The sequence below is a fragment of the Cetorhinus maximus genome, chromosome 8 (assembly GCF_964194155.1).
Source record: "Cetorhinus maximus chromosome 8, sCetMax3.hap1.1, whole genome shotgun sequence".
NCBI lineage: Eukaryota > Metazoa > Chordata > Chondrichthyes > Lamniformes > Cetorhinidae > Cetorhinus > Cetorhinus maximus.
This window is the reverse complement of record NC_135886.1, coordinates 108,870,553-108,890,982: the sequence shown is the minus strand read 5'-3', so window position 1 is coordinate 108,890,982 and position 20,430 is coordinate 108,870,553. Positions and strand designations below refer to the sequence as shown.

General features: G+C 40.1%; 1 protein-coding gene across 1 annotated transcript in view; it reads left to right on the top strand.

The window, feature by feature from the left end:
• The window catches only part of cul4b (cullin 4B), an 80,227-nt gene that overhangs the window by 19,735 nt on the left and 40,062 nt on the right, over nucleotides 1–20,430 (top strand). The window contains exons 5-10 of the mRNA XM_078547396.1: nucleotides 2,068–2,141; nucleotides 9,069–9,231; nucleotides 9,312–9,401; nucleotides 13,688–13,770; nucleotides 19,284–19,351; nucleotides 19,591–19,709. Coding sequence (XP_078403522.1) covers nucleotides 2,068–2,141; nucleotides 9,069–9,231; nucleotides 9,312–9,401; nucleotides 13,688–13,770; nucleotides 19,284–19,351; nucleotides 19,591–19,709 — 597 coding nt within the window. The remainder of the gene's footprint in view (nucleotides 1–2,067; nucleotides 2,142–9,068; nucleotides 9,232–9,311; nucleotides 9,402–13,687; nucleotides 13,771–19,283; nucleotides 19,352–19,590; nucleotides 19,710–20,430) is intronic.

Genomic DNA, 20,430 nt, shown 5'->3' with positions numbered 1-20,430 from the left:
GGGGTATGTGTTTAAGTAAAAATTAGATTGGAAGAATTTATATGGAAGTACTGTTTACTTCCAAACACTAAACTTGTGTAGAAATTCATGGAAGGGGGTAATGATTCTGATGGTACTTAGATTTTTGCCTCCATTTCACCCCTGCCATGAAGGTATTGGTTCTTGAATCCCTGGGATGAAACCTAGCATCTCCCTGGTCTTTTTAGACAGCACTCATGGTTCTAAAGCTTAAACTGAGCCATCGGGAAATGAATAGTTATGGGTGTTTTTCAGTCAACTTCTGATTGATGCTATGCGCTTGCACTTCACTGAATAGAAAGGCAGCTTAATTTGAAAATCAGTAGGGACAATGAACATTTCTTATTGCAGTTCTAGGGAGGAATCAAAGGCATGTCAGAGCATTTGTAGAGGAATCTTTACCCCACTGCTACCCAATGTTATACCTTATGTGGCTGATCTGGAAAGGTAGGACCATGTTCCATTCCCCAACGCCGAGTTTAACATACAGTTGCTCGACAGGCAATTTCCAGTTTATGGCTAGCAGATTTGAGGCCACAGAGCTGCTGAACCAAATGGCAGGTTAGGTATGGGGTCTGCACCTTGAGTACAACATTTAGAGGATGAACCTTAACCAACTCCATCAATTTCTCTTGTTCTGCTGGGTAGTGCCCAATCCCTTCCCTCCTTCTCACTAGTATTGATAAATATCTCTTTTACAAAACCCACCATGTACTTTTGATCCTCAGCACTTAACCACCTTGATGCCAGTCACATGATCCACAATATTGTCATTATTTATTTCCTCCAACTTGGTCCCTACATTTTTTTAAAGTGTTGTCGCCACTGCCTTCATCAGAAACCTATTTTAACCTTTCAAACGTTGAAACCAAAGTTTCCACCAGCTGGATATTCTCAAATCTAAGCTGTTTCTTTTGGCTGCTGCAAATGCCTATGCCCATCCAGCCTGTTTCCACCAGGCTTAATCTAGTGGGGCAGAACCTTGGAGTTTTGATTGACCTCGAACTTCAGTTCTAACACTACATTCAATCTGTCACACTTTTGCCTATCTCTGAAATAACATCCCTCTGTCCTATCTTTTTATTTCTGCAGCTGAAATACGAATGTGTATATTTTAAAACCTTGTGGCTGACTTCTCCAGCAGTCCCGTGGCTGACTTGTACATCAATAGCATTTATAAGCTCCAAAGTCATCCAGTATGCCATAGCATCAACCTCATAAACTCAAAATCCAACATTTCCACCATCCCAGGCTTTCCTAAGCTCCCCTGCTTCCCATGGCCCAGAGCATCTTCAAGTTTTTCTACGGCTTTCACTATTCATGATTTTGACTAATCTTGTGTTACAGTATGCATGTTCCAATTCATCACTACCAGCCACGTTTGCTTCGCCATTGGCAGTGCTCCTTCAGCCAGCCTGCCCTCACTTTCACTTTCCCTCAGCAACTCTGTCTTGCTACCCCTGACTTCAGAAACCTTCTTAATGACCCCTTCAATACCACTTTTGTGCACTTCTGCCTTTCACCCTTTGTCCTTCCAGCTTAATGTCCACAAACTATCCATTGTCTTGGGATACGCAAATGCCATAAAAACTTGTTTCATGGAACTGGATTATTTCTTTAATATTTACTTTATTCCTGAAATGCTTTTTTATTACTTCAGCTAAGTGGCTACTCTTCATATATGACAGTTTGTTTGCATGTGGAGAGCATCAAGACTGAATTTCAACTGCCCTCACTCAATTCCTCCATAAATTTGCTTTCCAGAACAGGACAGACACCAGATGTCTGAATCCTGATTGACTGTTTACCCTTGATGGATTCAATCTGGGAACCTGCATTCTGTATACTTTTGTGCAGCACCTTTTGCTGCTAGGTCATTGGAGAAACTCCAAATGTTTAATTTTAAAGAAACTAGTCCTCATTTGTGGCGTAGCAAGCAGTTCCCTCTGTTTTAGTTTGATATTTACTGTATGTAGACATTGTGATTTTAATCATTTGCTTTACAAAGATTTTGAAGTATTCACTTGTTTATTTCTATTTATCCCCCAGATCATGATTAGGAGTATCTTTTTGTTTCTGGATAGAACTTATGTTCTACAAAATTCAATGCTTCCATCTATTTGGTAAGTTGAAAGATTTGATGGCCTTCACACGAAAACTAATGAAGTTAGCTAGAACAGCAGGAAGGGCACTACAACTGACCTTACCGCCCCTAAATTAGAGAAAGGACAATGAACTAGGCTTCCTGCTCCTGATCAATATGCAGTTGAAATTGCATTTATTTAGAAATGGTTGACGGCAGGTTTGGACTTGACTGATCTTTTGAATATACTCTGTGCATTTGAGGATGCTCTCTCGATTTGACCAAGTAATGGCACGGTACTGGAATGCTGACTACACCAAATGGAACTGTCTAGTTTGGGAGTCATTGGTCCAAGTTTGGCTTAGGATCATTTTGTATCAAAATTACATGTTGACCAGGGTTGCATAGTGAACAGAGCTCCTCCCAGTGCCTCCGTTGTATAATGCGGGGCAAAGTATTTATCTAACATCATCTGTTATCAAAAAGGAATCCATTTCCATGAAAGATTAGCTTTCAAAGAAGAGGGTTCATGTTGAATTTTTTAAAAAGTAGTGCATCAAGAATTGGTGAAGGGTAATAATGAGTCATTCTGTTTTAACTGTAAAAAATACATCTCCCCAACATCACCAGTAAGTCTGAGGAAGGCCACGTCATCCATTTTAACTCCTCTGTCTGAAAAACCGATAATTACCCATTCACGGCACAGAATTATAGAAAACTTGGGCAATGTGAATCTGTTTGCACTTACTTTTCTTGTAAGTTGGTTTGTCCTGTTTGGATTTTGTGAATGTGGGTTTGGAAAAGGCTATTTTTGGTGAGTGATAACACCAATCAGCATGGAATATATGCAAATTAATAAGGACATGAAGCCAAAAATAGTATTTAAATACAAAACTCCATGCTATGCAGCCCATCTCTGTTTTAAATGATTCCAAGATTTTTGACTACCAGCTCAGCTAAAATTTCACTTCATCTTGCCTTATTTTTAGCTTAGCTTTTGTTTCAATTCCAATTTTCTCCTTTGCAGCCTTGAACTGATGCCCTGTTAGGTTATGACCCATTGTTATGATCTACTTTGATGTAGACTTAACTAGATTCATAGATATGACTCTTCAAAATGAAAACTATCTACTATAAATGTAGCTGTGTTTTATAGAATTGTTAAACACAAGTTTGCAATTCACAAGTTTCCGGGGTGGCAAGTTCACATTCATGGATAATCCATTAAAGGAAGGAAGAAAATACAGTAGGTAATGGAAAGTACTTCAATCTAGTCAATTCTCTGTGATTAGTTACAGTGCAGCTTTAGGCTGTCCTTTCAGTTGAGACAGGACAGGAGTGTGGGTAAGGCTAAAAAGGGGGAAAAATCATTGGAGGAAACTTCTGTTCAGCATTCCATCATCTATGGAAAGCAGCATATGAAAAATAAATGGTAATAGATGAACTCTTAAATTAGTTTTGGGTTCTAACAGAATGAGCTCACTGTGCAACTTAGCACAATCTGGTGCAGCTGGGACAAAAAGTCAAGGTGAGTTTGGATAAAGTTTGGCAGATGGAGAATAATATGGGAAAGTGAGGTTATCCGCGTTGGTAGGAAGAAAAGAAAAGCAAAATATTATTTAAATGGAGAAAGAATGCTGCGGTGCACAGGGATATGGATATTCTTGTACATGAAACAAAAGCAACTAATTTAAGGAGGGATATACTTGCAGTGGAGACAGTTCAAAGAAGGTTCACTAGGTTAATTGCTGAGCTGAAGGGGTTGTTTTATGAGGAAAGGTTGAGTAGGTTGGGCCTATACTCATTGGAGTTTAGAAGAATGAGAGAGAATCTTATTGAAGCATACAAGATTCTGAAGGGTAGATGTTGAGAGGATGTTGATCCTTGTGGGGGAATCTCAAACTAGGAGGCATAGTTTCAGAATAAATGGCCTCCCATTTAAGAATGAAATGAGGAGGATTTACCTCTCTGAGGTTCATGTACCTTTGGAATTTTCCACCCCAGAAACCTGTGGAGGCTGAGTCATTGAATATACTCAAAGCTGTTATAGACAGATTCTTGAACTATACGGCAGTGAAGTGTTATGGGGAACAGGCAGGAAAGTGGTGATGAGGCCAGGGTTCAATCAGTCATGATCTTATTGAATGGTGGAGCAGGCTCCAGGAGTCATGGCAGACTCCTGCTCCTCTCTTAAGTTGTTCTTAAAATTGCAGGAGTGACTTTTAATATGTAGGTCATGAGTCTCTTTTCTCCAGTATCTCCTTTTCCTCCCCATTCAACAAGGGCATTGACTCCTTGCTAGAGATATTGTCTCACAGACACCAGAAGCACACTAAGAATTTATCCAAGAAACCAATTTTTAATTAGAACCTTGACAATGAGTTGTGTAAGGCAGGTTGTTAACTGCAGAGCAGTACAGTCAAGCTAGATGCTATCCTCAACCAATACTTTCATGCCTTCAGGGATCACTGAGCAAAAATGTGGAGCAGGGACCCTAGTTGAATTTTCTCTCCTCCTCTAACCACTGACTGACCATCAGCCTTTGTCTCACTGAGGCAGTTGGAGCTCCTTGTAGCTTACCTCTTGCTGAGTAAGCTTAAGGTTAAGTTAACATGGCACAGGCTCATGTCGAACTTGAGATTTTCCTTTTTTGCTATGGCTTAGCTTCCTGCTGAGCCATTGGGAAAATAGATCTGTCTATAATATAGTGCTGTCTATAATATAATGCAAGTTGAAACTTTCCAAATGTCTCTGGATGTGTGAATGAAGGTATTTAACACTTCTGTTTTTTTAAATTATGTGATAATTGGCTTGTTTGTGATTGCACACTTGTAATTGCATCAAAGCAGCATTAGAATTGGGTTAAAGCAGATGTGGTATTTTCTGAAGATCAAGATCTGTAGCTCAAAAGCAAATTTTCTTTTACTTCTCATACTTTGAATAGCATGGGTAAAGATAGCAAATAGAACAGTAACTTAAGTAACTATCTCTAGAGATTAATGTAATAATTATTTTCTGAGTTTCATTTCTTCCACTCTGTTCATCTTGAATTGTACATGTAAAACTTTTGGTTTTCCTCGGAATCTGCTTATGGCAAATTATACTTGAAGTGCAGGTGGGTATTTTGGTTACCAACATTCGCACTTCATGTCTTCAGCATCTCATGTTTGACCACGACATTGGTCCACTGCAAATTCTGCCAGCACTTCTAGGGGTTGGTGAAAGGATTTAAATAAAAGGAGTTCTAACAATCATCTAAGGTGGAATAAGTGGTACATCTTAAGTTGCTGAAGTAGAAGCAGCAACTAGTCATGGGACTGGGACCAGTTGGAGTTTCCTCACTGCCATTTATTTCTGTTGGGCATATGAGATACTGGGAGACATTTACCTTAGTTTCAATCACAAGATCATTTGTAAAGTGTACAACACCACCAAATTCATTGAAGATCCCCATTTGCAGGTAAGAAAAGCATCTTGAGGAAATAAACATCTTTTCATGCTCTGTGAGCATTTTTTAAATCTTCCTCCAACTGGGAGAAGAGGGCCTTTGGGTTCTAAGTCAAGCTAAATGAGTGCTTGACTCATTTTATTTGGCAGAATTTTACCAACTTCTTATTTGGAACTAGCATCTGTCGGCACATCGCTCAAGGGACAGCCTAGAAGACATCAATAATTCCAAGGATTAGCTGTGCTGACCTATTTGCAACCCTGACTTGGGCCATTTGATACAGGTCAGATTTCTAAGGCACTCTCCTTGATGTTGGCAGGTGCTAGTTCATTCTCGTCTAAAGAATCTGTGACCTGTGAACCATCTTTCTTCTTCACCGCCCGTATGATCCTGCAGTGAGGTGGTCTCTAGAGCCAACGAGCCCCTGTTTTGGTGTGCCTTTCTTCGGCTGACACTAGTGAAGAGGTTATGACATCAGATCATGGGGCGTCCACCAGGATCCTAATCCCAGGGCAGGTATCGTTCGATGCCTTCAGTGCAAAAGTCACTTCCATTTGAAGCATCAGCATCCCTGGATCCCAGGTGCACAAAGGGAATCCTGTAAATGAAGTCAGGTATATTGCTCCCCTTTAAGGGAAGTAGTCCTTATTACACCAATAAGGGTATGCTCCATGTACTATATATTTTGCCTTTAATACCTAACTGGGACTAATTTATGGTCCTAATTTGGGCTTCCAAAGTTTTTTAATATTTTCTGTGTTTTATATGATTCATGTCCCAGAATGTAAAAGTATTAAGGTGTAGTACTCAAACATACAGACCAGAATGACGTAAGTTTGATTCAGAATCTACGTTGACTTAGATTGTCTTGTCTGGGCACCACAATTGATCTCTGGGCTCCTGAGTTACTGCATAAATTGGCCACTTTTTACTCCTGTTTGCTCTCCAGGGACCTCTGCTAGAAAGTGAGTGACTGACTGGATGTCAGGTGAGAGCAGGATTAGAGTTAGCTGTAATACCCTCCACCTTGCATACCCTTGCTGCCTAGGCTCATAAGAAGGTTCCTTTGAAGGTTTGTCGTATTTACTCAAAACATAGAAGGTGATTTAAGTGGGGTGCCCTTATAATGTAGACCAAGAGAAGGCAACTTGGGGGTTGCGCTGATTTCCCCCTTAGAATTGTTCATTGTACACATGATGAGGGAAAGAGATTAGTCACAGTAATACCCTTGACTTAGTCCATGTAGTATAGCTTATTGCCTGAATTTTGTGGTTAGGTCTAATGTCTTTTTAGTCACAGATCTATTTCCAATCTGACATATAAGAAGGGAAGCACAATGGAATTGAGCTCAGGTAGAAGTAATGGGAACAGGGGAAAGAACGGCAAGCGGAATAAGCTGGGGGATACAGATAGAGACACTGATACGGTGAAACACCAGACTGACTTTGAAATTCTTTGGAATTTGTGCCGTATTCTATCTGTATGATATGCAGAGTTCACTATCTGAATGTTATGTCTTTCTGTCAACAATTCATCTCTTATTGTTACAGTTGTTTCTGCTTATTAATTTTCTTGTTCGTAAGCTACTTAAATAGCTGCAGTATTATTTAGAATTATAAATCAAAAGTAAAATTTGGGAGCATCTAACGTACTTCTCCTGTTCCTTCAATTGATTTTTTAGCCTTCGTTGATAACTTATTCAAACTTGATCATGAATGAACCTAGTGTGTACTAACAAAAATCCAGACCCCACAGCTGTGGCAAAAATGAGCCAATAAAAAAAAACAGGTAGTTTGTCCCTAAAAATGTGACTACTCAAATCAAGTTTCCCAGCATTTGCTGCTGCTTCCTTTTTTGGTTTTTGTGTATCACTATCTGGCAAATCTCTATTTCTGGTATTATTTCTTGAAGTGACACAAATACATGCTTTGGTAAATTTAAGAACAGTCGTTATTTCACACTGAAATTCCTGGTTGCCCAAAAGAAATTTCCACATTTATTGACAATGTGTATTCAGTGCCTCCTAATAGTAGCTGTTGTTTAATAATTTTTTTAATTGTAATCTTTGAGGGTGCAAAATTTCAGGTTTATGTAGAAAATCTGCCTGAAATGTTTCTTGTTTTCTCTCCTTTCTCTTAAGGTGCTGACTCCCTACAGGGGTACAGATCTACAGATACCAATTGTCGTAGGCTCCGATACCTTGCACAAAGTGCTCATTCTCATGTGTGAGCCTGCACAGTGAGTTTTGGCAGGTTGTTTGTGGAGGGCATCACACACATTTGATTGTGTCATTGCCTGATGCCCGCCCACACACACACATACAAAGGAGTTTTCTGGCAGGCGGTCACTGGATAATGATCAGGAGCAAAAAGTCACGTTGATTTTTTTCCCCCTCCCTAATCCTTTTCAGGTGTTCAGGCCAAATGTAATGCACCAGCAATTTGTTTTTATATTGCAATTTGTGTGATGAGATGCAAACTTGTAAGTTTATTTGTGGAAATCTGCCTGGAGTTTTTCAAATACAGCCTTGTGATGAAAACAGCCATTTCCATTGCTGCTTCTACATATTTTTGAAGGCCTGTATATGGAGTAGGGTAATCATTAGGTTTTTGTCTTCACACTGTGTGCGCATACATGTTTGCTTCTACACGCTTACTCTTTTTGGTGGACTTACATGTTAAATTCAAGATGAGCCAATTGATAGGTGTTATGTCATAGTATTGGTATGAATGAGTTAAAGGAGGCACTTGATTTTGAACCGTTAATCAGAATTCACAGTGTACTTAATTGAAGTGATGTCATTATATGACTTTGAAACATGTGGCAAATTTTAAAGTTAAGATATTGTCATTTTTTTCAAGTTTGCTGTAATTCCATATGCTATCATGGCCCATAAAATTAGCTCCCTGTTTGCTCAGTTGTTACTTGGTATTTAATTGAACTGTACAGATGAGAAGGCCCCAAGTTAATTTTGTAATCTAGGCAACTGACACCACGAGATACAACAGGAGGAATGCCACATTGGCCTTTGCGCCCTTGAGCTGGGAAGAATATCAGCCACAGTTTTTGCTCCTGATCAATATCTACTGCAAGGAAGGGTATGTGTATAGTTATTGGGTGAGGATAGGATTGAGTTCATCTATGATTTCTTCTCCTGATCATTATATACCAGTGCTAACTGTGTAAGTTCACACATGAAAAATTTTATTTGGGAGAGGTACTGGAGGACTGCCAATACCTGTGGAAATGAATTGACACAAGAGTCACATCTTCAGGAGAGGGAGTGAGAAACTTGTTCAGAATAAACAAAAGGATATAAAATATTTAGATTTTCTAAAATTTTGAAATTATTATTTAATGATCAGTTTCTGCAGAGCAAGATGATTAAATAGGTATCTGGAAAGAACAGGGTTGCGATGAACTTTGACCTTAAAACAAAATGGTATTTGAGTGCACCTGTTAATAGCCTCATTGTGATCTTTAACAATCCTTACTCATTTGAGCTGTTTTTATTTGTAGGGATATGGGTCTTGAATTATTCAGATCCCATGTAATAAGCGATCGAAAGGTTCAAAATAAAACTATTGATGGGATTCTTCTGTTAATTGAGAGAGAAAGAAATGGTGAAGCTATTGATCGTAGTTTGCTTCGAAGCCTCTTAAGTATGCTATCAGATTTGCAGGTAAGATTTCAAACTTTTCAGATGTAGCTAATCCAGTTATTTTCGTTTATAACAGTTAAATGTATTTTTTTTTCTTCTAGATATATCAAGATTCTTTTGAACAGAGATTTTTGGAAGAGACTAACCGCTTGTATGCAGCAGAAGGTCAAAGACTGATGCAAGAACGAGAGGTATGCAGCATGTTGCCTTTGCCAGCCCAGTTAGAGGCACTTCGTTGAAGTAGCATATCAATGAACAAATGCACTATGCCAAAGAGCTGTAGAACATGGCGTTAATTGGGTTATTGCCAGCACACCAGTGGTTCAAGAAGGCAGCTCACCACCACTTTCTCAAGGGCATTTAGGGAGCGGTAATAAATGCTGGCCTAGCCAGCAACACCCAGATCCCATGAATGAATATAAAAAGAACATGGACATGTTTTTAGGGGCATGGGCCTGGAATTGTTCATGTATCCCATTAACTGAATGGAAAATTCAAAATAAAGCTACTGATGGGATTCTTCCATTAACTGAGAGAAAAAGTGAAACTGTTGATTGTAGTTTGCAAGGCAATTAACTGAATAGAGATTTTCCAAAAATGTCCTGGTGAAGAAAGTTCTCTTTGCTAGGTGTCAAGTTCCTAAATGAAATCCGTTTAGGTTGTATCAATCAAAATCCTGGTTGGCTTATAGCGCAAAACTGCCTGTAATTTGGCAAAATTGGCAATAACACTTAGAGATCTTATGAAATGACAAGTGTGGCAAAAGGAAGAGATGTGTAAATCTTATGAGCAGTGTGTTAAATCCTCAAATTATGAGGAGAGATTGCATGAACAAGGCTTGTATTCTGTAAATTTAGAAAGTTAAGAGATGATTTTATTGAGCTTTTATGATTTTGAAAGGAATTGATTGGGCAGATAGAGAGAAACTGCTTTGCTGCTAGGGGATACTAAGACAAGGGTACGGAACCTTAAATTTAGAGCCAGGTCCTTCAAAAGAAAAGCTAGGAAACACATCTTCTCACACACGGTGGTAGAAATAAGAAACAATTTCCCAGAAGAAGCAGTAGGTGCTGGCTCAATTAATAATTTAAAATCTCAGCTCATTAGATGCTTGCCAGCCCAGGGTACAAAGGCACCTTGAAGCCAAAGCAGGTAAATGAAGTTAGATTGCAGATCAGCCATGACCTCATCGAATGGCTGAACAAGTTTAAAGGCCTGGCCTACTCCTGTTCTTAGATCCCTTGTGACTCATCTAGTGAGTGGGCCATATCTGATTAAATCACTTCTAGTCAGGCAGAATCATGATTAAATGTTACATCTAGTTTGAGGTGGCAGATGATGTGTGCCTGGCAGACCAAATCCACGAAGGAAACTTGGTCGTGCTATGACAACGGTTTTGCAATTTGTATTTATTACAAGAAAATGTGTGTACTGAATTCAGAAGTAATGAGTCCACCAAGGCCTTTAGAGATTTAAAAAAATTAAGTTAAAATATTTATTAACAAAAGGTTTCAAGCACATACATACAGCTGCAATTACTTACTACTATATCAAATCCTAAAATTCCTAATTGACCTGACTCCCAGTTACACGCTCCCTTCAATCAACAGTCCAAAGTAGATTTTAGATTTAAAACAAACTCAGCAAGTTAGCATAGTACCCAGTTGACAGTGGAGTTCCAAATAGTTTTTCTCCAACTCCAGTTACTTTGCAAAGCAGACTTATGCACAAGTGGCTGGAGGCATCTTGAAGGCTGTTCCACTCATTCCTGTTAGATCTTACATGACCTTCTCCCACATAGCCTTTCATTCTCCTTTATATATGTTTCTCTCTTTTTAATATGTAAATTCTATTGTTCTGTATGTCTTTGAAACTGTATCTCCCTCAGAGTATAAAACTTTCATGTTGCCAATATTGTTAGTAACCTTTGGGGAAAAATAAACACACTATTTAGCCTTGCTTATCTGACTAGTTATAAACAGGCTTAGGTCCCTTTGAAATCCAACAATCTCTTCATTTATCAAAAAATGCAAATTCTTTTCACACCTTGCATGCTAAACCAGCACCCATGTTTACTCATTAGCATGCCCAGCACATTCCTACACCTAGCTTCTTTTGATGATTTCAAACTTGCAGTCAACTTGACTCCAATTGTAATTAAATCACAATTAAATTCATTTTTGGTTGCTTAATAAATTTTTTTTTTGCGAAAAGTTCATCAGCTGACTCCCATGACTCTGTTCAGTTACCACTCTCCACGTATCTAAACAAAAAAACAGAAGTTAGGATCTATGAAGCTGGGTACCACCCTGGGATCTGACTTGACCAGCAGTAACATCAGCTGTGATCATGGCACATGGTGCTGTGCACACTGACATCACTGGAATAAAAGCAAAATGCTGCAAATCTGAAAATAAAACACAAAATTCTGGAAAAACTCAGGTCTGGCAGCATCTGTGGAAAGAGAAACAGTTAACGTTTTGAGTCTGTATGACTTCAGAGCTAAAGAGAAGTGGAAATCTGATGGATTTTATACTCTTTAAGAGGGGTTGGAGCAAAATAGAAGGTCAGGGATAGGTGGGAGCTCTCGAGAAATTTGACAAAGATGTCATTGATACAGGACAAAGGGAGTGTTAATGATAGTGCTAAAGACTAAACTAGGTGTTGAGAAAAGTAAGGAAGCAGAACAAGGGTCAGCGTTCTGTGAAAGCAAAACAAAAACAAGTGACAGATGGTCTTGTGTCTGGGGGTGGGGGTGTTGGGGAAAGTATTAAAAAAATAAATAAAAATGAATAAATTTTTAAAATGGCTTAAAAAGGGGTAAAGCGGAGGGGAGAGTTCATGGTCTGAAGTTGTTGAACTCTATGTCAAGTCCGGAAGGCTATGAAGTGTTTAATCGGAAGATGAGGTGCTGTTCCTCCAGTTTTCGTTGGGCTTCACTGGAACATTGCAGCAGGCCAAGAATGGGCATGTGGGCATGATGTCCATTCTTGTCCTGCTCCCATGTTCCAGTGAAACCCAAGGAAAACTGGAGGAACAGCACCTCATCTTCCGATTAGGCACTTTACAGCCTTCCGGACTTGACATAGAGTTCAACAACTTCAGACCATGAACTCTCCTCTCCATCTTTACCCCTTTTCAATCCAATTATTTATTTACTACTTCATTTATTTATTTTCATCCTTTTTCCCTGTTTCACTTGTTTTTAAATTTTGCTTTCATAGTTTTGCTTTCACCCTTGTTCTGCTATTAACACATTCTGCTATCTTACCTGTCTGCCACTATCAGCACCTTCTTTAGTCCTGAACACTACCATTAACACTCCCTTTGTCCTGTGTCCATGGCATCTTTGTCAAATTTCTCTTAAGCTCCCACTTATACTCGAGTTTCTATTTTGCTCCATCTGCTCCACCCCCTCTTAAACAGTATAAAACCCATCACATTTCTGCTTCTCTTTCGCTCTGATACGGATTAGAAATGTGAACTCTGTTTCTCTCTCCACAAATGATACCAGACCGACTGAGTTTTTCCAGCATTTTCTGTTTTCTGACATCACAGGATTTGGGCAGGGAAGATCACCGAGTAAAGCCAAGTGGAGAAGCTTTGGTGAGGGCAAAGGTTGTTGCCACCAGTAAATCAAGAATCGGTCAAAGCCAGGATATCAGTGCGATAGTCCACAATGAGGTTGTGGTGTGTAGTGGCCTCAGGTGTTACTGAGCAACTGCAGAAGAGCAACTAGTTGGAGTACAGCCTGAGAAGAGACTGGGGAGCCAGGGGAGATTAAAAGGAAAATCTATGAAAGCAGTGCAGATTTCCTCCTTTTTCTCTGCTGCTTCTTGCTTCCTGCTCTTTTGCTTTTGTTCCTTCCATCTTCCCTCCTCTTCTCCCATTCTTATTCCCCTTGAAGTATCTCCTTGTGGAGAAATCCTCTGTTTATCTCTAACCTGTTTTCTGATCTTCCATTTCCTCCTGTCCTAAAGATATGACTTTTTGTGTATGGTCCAAGAATGTTCATTGCTCTTTGGTAGCTCACCCAAGCTACCATTCATATGTGAGCATTAGTGATGAGTGTAGACAGGCAACATTATCGCATGAGGAATTGCAGCTAAGTTAGGTTCCATTCTCCCCCAGTGTTTCTACGCACATGTTTATGGGATAGCAATCAAGTAGGAACTCTTGACCTACCAGTCTATCCCACCACCTTTCCCCATTGTGTATGCTGAGATGAATTGGATTACACTTTACACAACTTCACATAGCTGGAGATCAAGCCTGGGATATTCTTGTCTGTGTAACTTGTGTTTCAATGAACAGTTTCTTTACCTTTTGGGCCTTGATGTTCAGAAGTGTTGGATGTGCAAAAAGTGTTGGATGTGTAATTTCAATATTAAATTTTATGCTACCAGTGATTGTAATTTAGTTCAAGAAATATTTGCCTGGCTATTTTGTTAACTTGCAATATCTTAATTCCATTTAGGTTCCAGAGTATTTGCACCATGTTAATAAACGTTTGGAGGAAGAAGCAGATCGGGTTATCACTTACTTGGATCAGAGCACACAGTAAGTACAACTTTTGAAGAATTGTATGTAGTCATTGCATCTCTGATGTACTGTATAATGATGTACTGCCAGTCAGTCTAACCTCAGTAATGGGGAAACTATTGGAAGCAATTCTGAGGGACAGAATTAACCTACACTCGGAGCGGCAGGGATTAATCAAGGACAGTCAGCATGGTTTTGTTAAGGGGAGATCATGTCTGACCAATTTGATTGAATTTTTCGATGAGGTGACCAGGTGTGTAGATGAGGGCAATGCATTTGACGTAGTCTACTTGGACTTCAGCAAGGCTTTTGATAAGGTCCCGCATGGGAAACTGATAATGAAGGTAAGAGCCCATCGGATCCAAGGCAATTTGGATCCAGAATTGGCTGAGTGGCAGGAAGCAGAGGGTGATGGTCGAAGGGTGTTTTTGTGATTGGATGCCTGTGTCCAGTGAGGTTGCACAGGGATCGGTGTTGGGCCCCTTGCTGTTTGTGGTATATATAAACGATTTAGACTTGAATGTAGGAGGGTTGATCAATAAGTTCGCGGATGACACGAAAATTGGTGGGGTGGTAAATAGTGAGGAGGATAGCCTTAGATTACAGGAGGATATAAACGGGCTGGTCAGATGGGCTGATCAGTGGCAAATGGAATTTAATCCAGATAAGTGTGAGGTGATGCACTTGGGCAGGATAAACAAGGCACAGGAATACACGATGAATGGCAGGACCCTGGGAAGCACCGAGGATCAGAGGGACCTTGGTGTGCATGCCCACGGTCCCTTAAGGTAGCGGGACAGGTAGATAAGGTGGTTTGGCATATGGGATATTTGCCTTTATTAACTGAGGCATATAATATAATAGCAGGGAGGTTATGCTGGAACTGTATAAAACGTTGGTTCGGCCACAGCTAGAGTATTGCGTGCAGTTCTAAAATCCGCATCATAGGAAGGATATGATTGCACAAGAGAGAGTGCAGAGGAGATTTACCAGGATGTTGCCTGGGCTGGAGAGTTTTAGTTATGAGGAGAGATTGGATAGACTGGGGTTATTTTCCCTAGAACAGAGGAGATTGAGGGGGAACATGATTGAGGTGTATAAAATTGAGGGGCAAAGATAGGGTAGACAGGAAGGAACTTTTCCCCTTGGTGGAGGGATCAATGACATGGGGGCATAGATTTAAGGTAAGGGGCAAGAGGTTTAGAGGGGATGTGAGGAAGAATTTTTTCACCCAGAGGGTGATGGGAATCTGGAACTCACTGCCTGAAAGGGTGGTAGAGGCAGAAACCCTCATAACATTTAAGGAGTATATGGATGTGCACTTGTGATGCCATGGCATACAAGGCTATGGGCCTAGCGCTGGAAAATGGGATTAGAATAGTTAGGTACTTGTTTGACCGGCGCAGACTCGATGGGCCGAAGGGTCTTTTTCTGTGCTGGAGACCTCTATGACTCTAGAACATAAGCATTGCGAGAAGGTTTGATGAAGGCGACCATTTGGTTCATTTTATCTTGACCTTCCAGAATGCCAACTCACTGTCTTCACATTACAGCATTGTTTCATGCATGAATCCAGCGTTTTGGCTTCAAATACCTTTGCTGTAACTTGCTCCAGCTGTTCTTCATCCTCTGTGCAGAAATTTTCTTGACAACTATCCTAAACATGACATTTGGAGCACCGAACACACATCTGTGGTATTACATTTGATTGAAATAAAAGTATATTAACTATGGTTTTAATTTATATGCAAGATGTGACTTGGATGCTGAGCAGTTGGTAAAAAGGCTTTCGACTGGGGCTGGTGCAAATTGTAATCATTCTACATAATTTCAATGTGCTTCAATCTGAAATTTGGCTGAAAGATGACACGAATGTAACTACTAATGTTTGATACTTGCTATGATAGTGACCAGTTGACTGTCAGGATTATTTTTTGGGCATATATCCATCTGACACAGAAAGGATTGGGGAACATGAAAAAAAACCAGAAAATGCTGGAAATAGCTAGCAAGTCTGGCAGCATCTGCGAAGAGAGAAACAAAGTTAAGGTTTCAGGTCTGTGACTTTTCACAGAATTGGAAAAGTTGGAAGTGTAATAGGTTTTAAGCAAGTAAAAGTGGGGAGGGTGGGAAGAACAAAATGGGGGAAGGCCTGTGATGGGACTGGAGAACAATAGATATTTAGACACTATCTACTGAAAAAGTAATAATTTAGATAGTATGCTTGAGATCTTTTAGTCAGATTGTTTCTTAACCAATTTACAATTTTGGTTATCGGGTTGAGTTTGGGCAATGCTAATATTTTGAAGTAGCCTATAGAATTTTACCAGTCTACTAAATAGGAATGGGAGTGAGCATTTAGCCCCTCAAGCCTGCTTGCCATTCAAAAAGACCATGGCTAATTACCTCAGTTACACCTTCCAGTACTCTCACTATATCTCTTGATTCCCTTAGTATTCAAAAATCTGTTAGTGTCTGACTTGAATAGACTTAACAACTGAGCATCCATAGCTCTCTGGGGCAGAGAATGCCAAAAGTTCACAACTTTTGAATGAAGAAATTTCTCCTCCTCATTTCTAAATGGCCAACCTTTTCTGAAACTGACCCCTAGTTCTAGACTTTCCAGCCAGGGAAACATCTTCCCAGCATCTGCCCTGTCAATCCTCTTAAGAGTTTAATATGTTTCAATGAGATCACCTCTCATTATTCTTTCGGGGAATGTATAATCATGGCAAATTATGAATTAATTATTTAATTGTGCCATTGCTTATCCGCCATATCTTTTTATTTTCATATATTTAATCTAGTTTGCCAATCTACCTTGATTAACTCGGCCCTCATACCTACGTAACCTGTTTTGTTCCGATTTAAGACTCTAGTTTTGTACTTTACTAAAACTCTCTCAAACTTGATATAAAATTCATCATATTATGACCACACTTTCCCAGAGACTCCTTTACTACAAGGTTACTAATTAACTCCACTTCATTGCATAATAAATGACCCCCAAATTTCTTTGTGCCCTTGTTTCTTTGTTTCACTCAACTGATTCTGCCTCTTGATTTTCTGAGCTCTGATCCATTCGCTCTACTCCCCTTTTTATCCCATTATTAATTATGGGAGCAATCCTCCTCCTCTTCCATTTTGACTATCTCTTCTAAAGATCAAGGATCCTGGAATATTTAATTCCCAACATTGGCCAATCTGCATCTGTCTTCATAATGGCTATTAGATCAAACACATTTATTCCTAGTTGTGCCATCAATTCATTTATTTTGTTGTGAATGCTACGTGCATTCAGACAATAATGCCTTTGGCTTGATTATTTTTCCTTCTCCCTAGTCACTTATTATTAGCCCTATTAAACTATTTATGCTCTCTGTCCCTTACTGAAACTCCTTCCTTGCCACTCTTTCTGCCATGCAGTTAATTTTCTAATTTCTTTGTCCCTGTGCCTTTTTGCATGTGGTTCAAATAACAATCCAGAATTTATTCAGTGAAATTTTGCATTTTAATATCAACTCTAGCTCCTCATGCTGTCTCAGCAGAACCTGAGGTGAGGTGACTGCCCTTGACATCAAAGCGCATTTGACCGAGTATGGCATCAAGGAGCCCTTGCAAAACTGGATTCAATGGGAATCAGGGGGGAAAACTCACCACTGTTTGGAGTCATACCTAGCACAAAAGAAGATGATTGTGGTTGTTAGAGGTCAATCATCTCAGCTCCACATGGAAATGTGCTAGGACATCACTGCAGGAGCTCCTCAGGGTAGTGTCCTCTGCCCAACTATCTTCAGTTGCTTCATCAATGAGCTTCCTTCCATCATTAGGTCAGAAGTGGGAATGCTTGCTGATGACTACACAATATTCACCATTCATGACTCCTCAAATGCTGAAGCAGTCCATGCCCAAATGCAGCAAGACCTGGACAATATTCAGGCTTGGGCTGACAAGACAGCGGTGTAATGGAATACTCCCCGCATGCCTGGATGAGTGCAGCTCCCACATGCTCAAGAAGCTTGACACCGTCCAGGACAAAGAGGTTCACTTGATTGGCACCACATCCACAAGCATTCACTCCCTCCATCACTGATGCACAGTAGCAGCAGCGTGTACCATCTACAAGATGCACTGCAGGAATTCACCAAGGCTCCTTAGACAGCACCTTTCAAACCCACGACCAGTGCCATCTAGAAGGAAAAGTGCAGCAGATAGATGGGGACGACACCACCTGGAAGTTCCCCTCCAAGTCACTCACCATCCTGACTTGGAAATATATCGCCGTTCCTTCACTGTCGTTGGGTTAAAATCATGGAACTCCCTTCCTAACAGCACTGTGAGTGTACTAACACCACATGGATTGCAGCGGTTCAAGATGGCAGCTCACCACCACCTTCTCAAGGGCAACTAGGGATGGGCAATAAATGCTGGCCCAGCCAGCGAAGCCCACATCCCGTGAGGGAATAAAAAAATCATTCCTTGTTCAACCTATACTGATGGTTCCTACATGTACCATGACATCTGTATCCTAACCCTCCCAATACAAGTTCTTCTCTAGCCACAAGAGATTGTCCTTAAAACCCTAGCATTAGGCAGGCAACACAACCATTAGAACTCCTGGTTGCAGCTGCAGAGAACAGCACCCATTTCCCTTATCTGACTCTCCCATTTAGCTATTTTTTTCCTTTTCATTTCCTTCTTGACTAGCTTTCTATAGCTTTGATATCTGCTCATCTACCTACAAACTGCCCTCATCTGTGCAGGCAGCAAGAACCTCATACTTGTTGGGTAAGGGAAGAAGTTGAGGTTCTTCCAGCACTGCACCTGGGACCCCCTTAACTGCCTGATTTCAGTCACCCCCTCCTGTTTACGATCATGAACCAGACCTGCCCTACTACCTAACCTAAGAGGTGTGACTACCTCCTGGATAAAAGTGCCCAGGTAATAATCTCTCCCTGATCCCCTGCAATACTTGCACCTTGGACTCCAGCTCAACAATTCTGAGCTGCAGGGATGTAGATGCAGACAATTACTGCAGATATGGTTGTCCAGATCGCAATGCCCTTCACCAAGTCTCACATGCTGCAGTTGCAGCACACTACTTCACACTCATCCCTATCTCACTTTGCTTTATCTATTTAATTAAGATTTGTGTATTTAATCAATTTGACTTCATTTTTATTTCTAAACAAATTACTTAATCTGGTTCAAAGTTATAGTTAGATTAGTTATGAGTTATAGTCAGAGTTATAGTTAGATCAACGTTGTAGGTAGATTAACCTAAATGCTTCGTGTAAACTGGGATCCTACCCCTTGTGCTGTGATGTCACAGTGATTTTTTTTTCTCATGCCGTACCTCCCGCATGAACCCCTGCTCTGCCATGCTTCCGTCTTAATACCTAGGGCACTTTTGGTGCGCCTCTCTCTCCCAACTCTCTCCTTGGGCTTGAAAAAGTAGATCTTTGACTGTAAAATGGAAAATGCAGGTACTAAACTATTTTTGCTTTCTTTGATCTGTGTTTTATTTTCAGGAAGCCTCTAATAGCTACAGTGGAAAAACAACTTTTAGGTGAACATTTACCAGCCATTCTTCAGAAAGGTAACCTGGATGCACAAATTAAGTGTTGTGTGTGTTTAACAGTATAGTTGTACACCAATAAGCTTTAATAAAAATCATTTGTTCATTCTTTCCTTGGAGCTTGACAATAAAATATCAATAATGAGTTGAAGCTTAGATTTGTATCAGTTACTTTATTCCATGATGGAAATTTTGATTTTGCAATGTTTCTTCATTTTTGTCCCATCCCAAAACAAACAATTATTCTTAAAACTCTGCAGGTTTAAACAGTCTTCTGGATGAAAACAGGATACAAGATCTCTCTCTTCTTTATCAACTTTTTAGTAGAGTTCGAGGTGGAGTACAGGTTCTTCTGCAACATTGGATTGAATATATAAAGGTATATTAAGTTTGTTTCTTGGTACAGTAGTTAACCTCCAGTAACTTTGTGAATTAAAAAATGCAAGGTGCCTACACCATTTTCTTTAATAACTTGCAACAGTTAGAAAGTGTTTTGAAAGTTTCTAATCACCAACTAATTTGTTGGTCAAGCTTGCAATGCTAAACTTGATTTTTCCAAGAACAAAATACTGCGGATGCTGTAAATCTCAAATAAAAACAGGAAACGCTGGAAATACTCAGCTCTAGCAGCATCTGTACAGAGAGAAACGGGGTTAATGTTTCGGGTTGTGACTTTTCACCATACTATGCATATACAATGACTGATAAGTCAACTAACACCCCGTAAGTCTCGTTCAATTGCCCACTTCTTCCCTATCTTGCACCCACTTCCCTAGGGAACAGTTCCTACCCACCTATGGAATACAACAGCCTCCTATTTTTGCCTACACCATGCATTACCTTGAATTTTTCTGTAGTTAACTACAACCTAGTTGAAAATTCCATCTCGCTCTGAAACTTTAGATTGCTCTGAGTCCGCAATGCCCTCTGGCTTTTTATCTTCAGTGGGTTTTGTACTGAGACTGTGTTTACAGGGCATATGTGCATACCACAACAGAGTAAATCCTAGGTTACTGCTCAGTTACTCTTGTCCACCTAGCTTCCTTTATGGCTGGTGTAATCCAGCTGTGCTGTCAAAAATATTTTTGCATGCTCGTGCT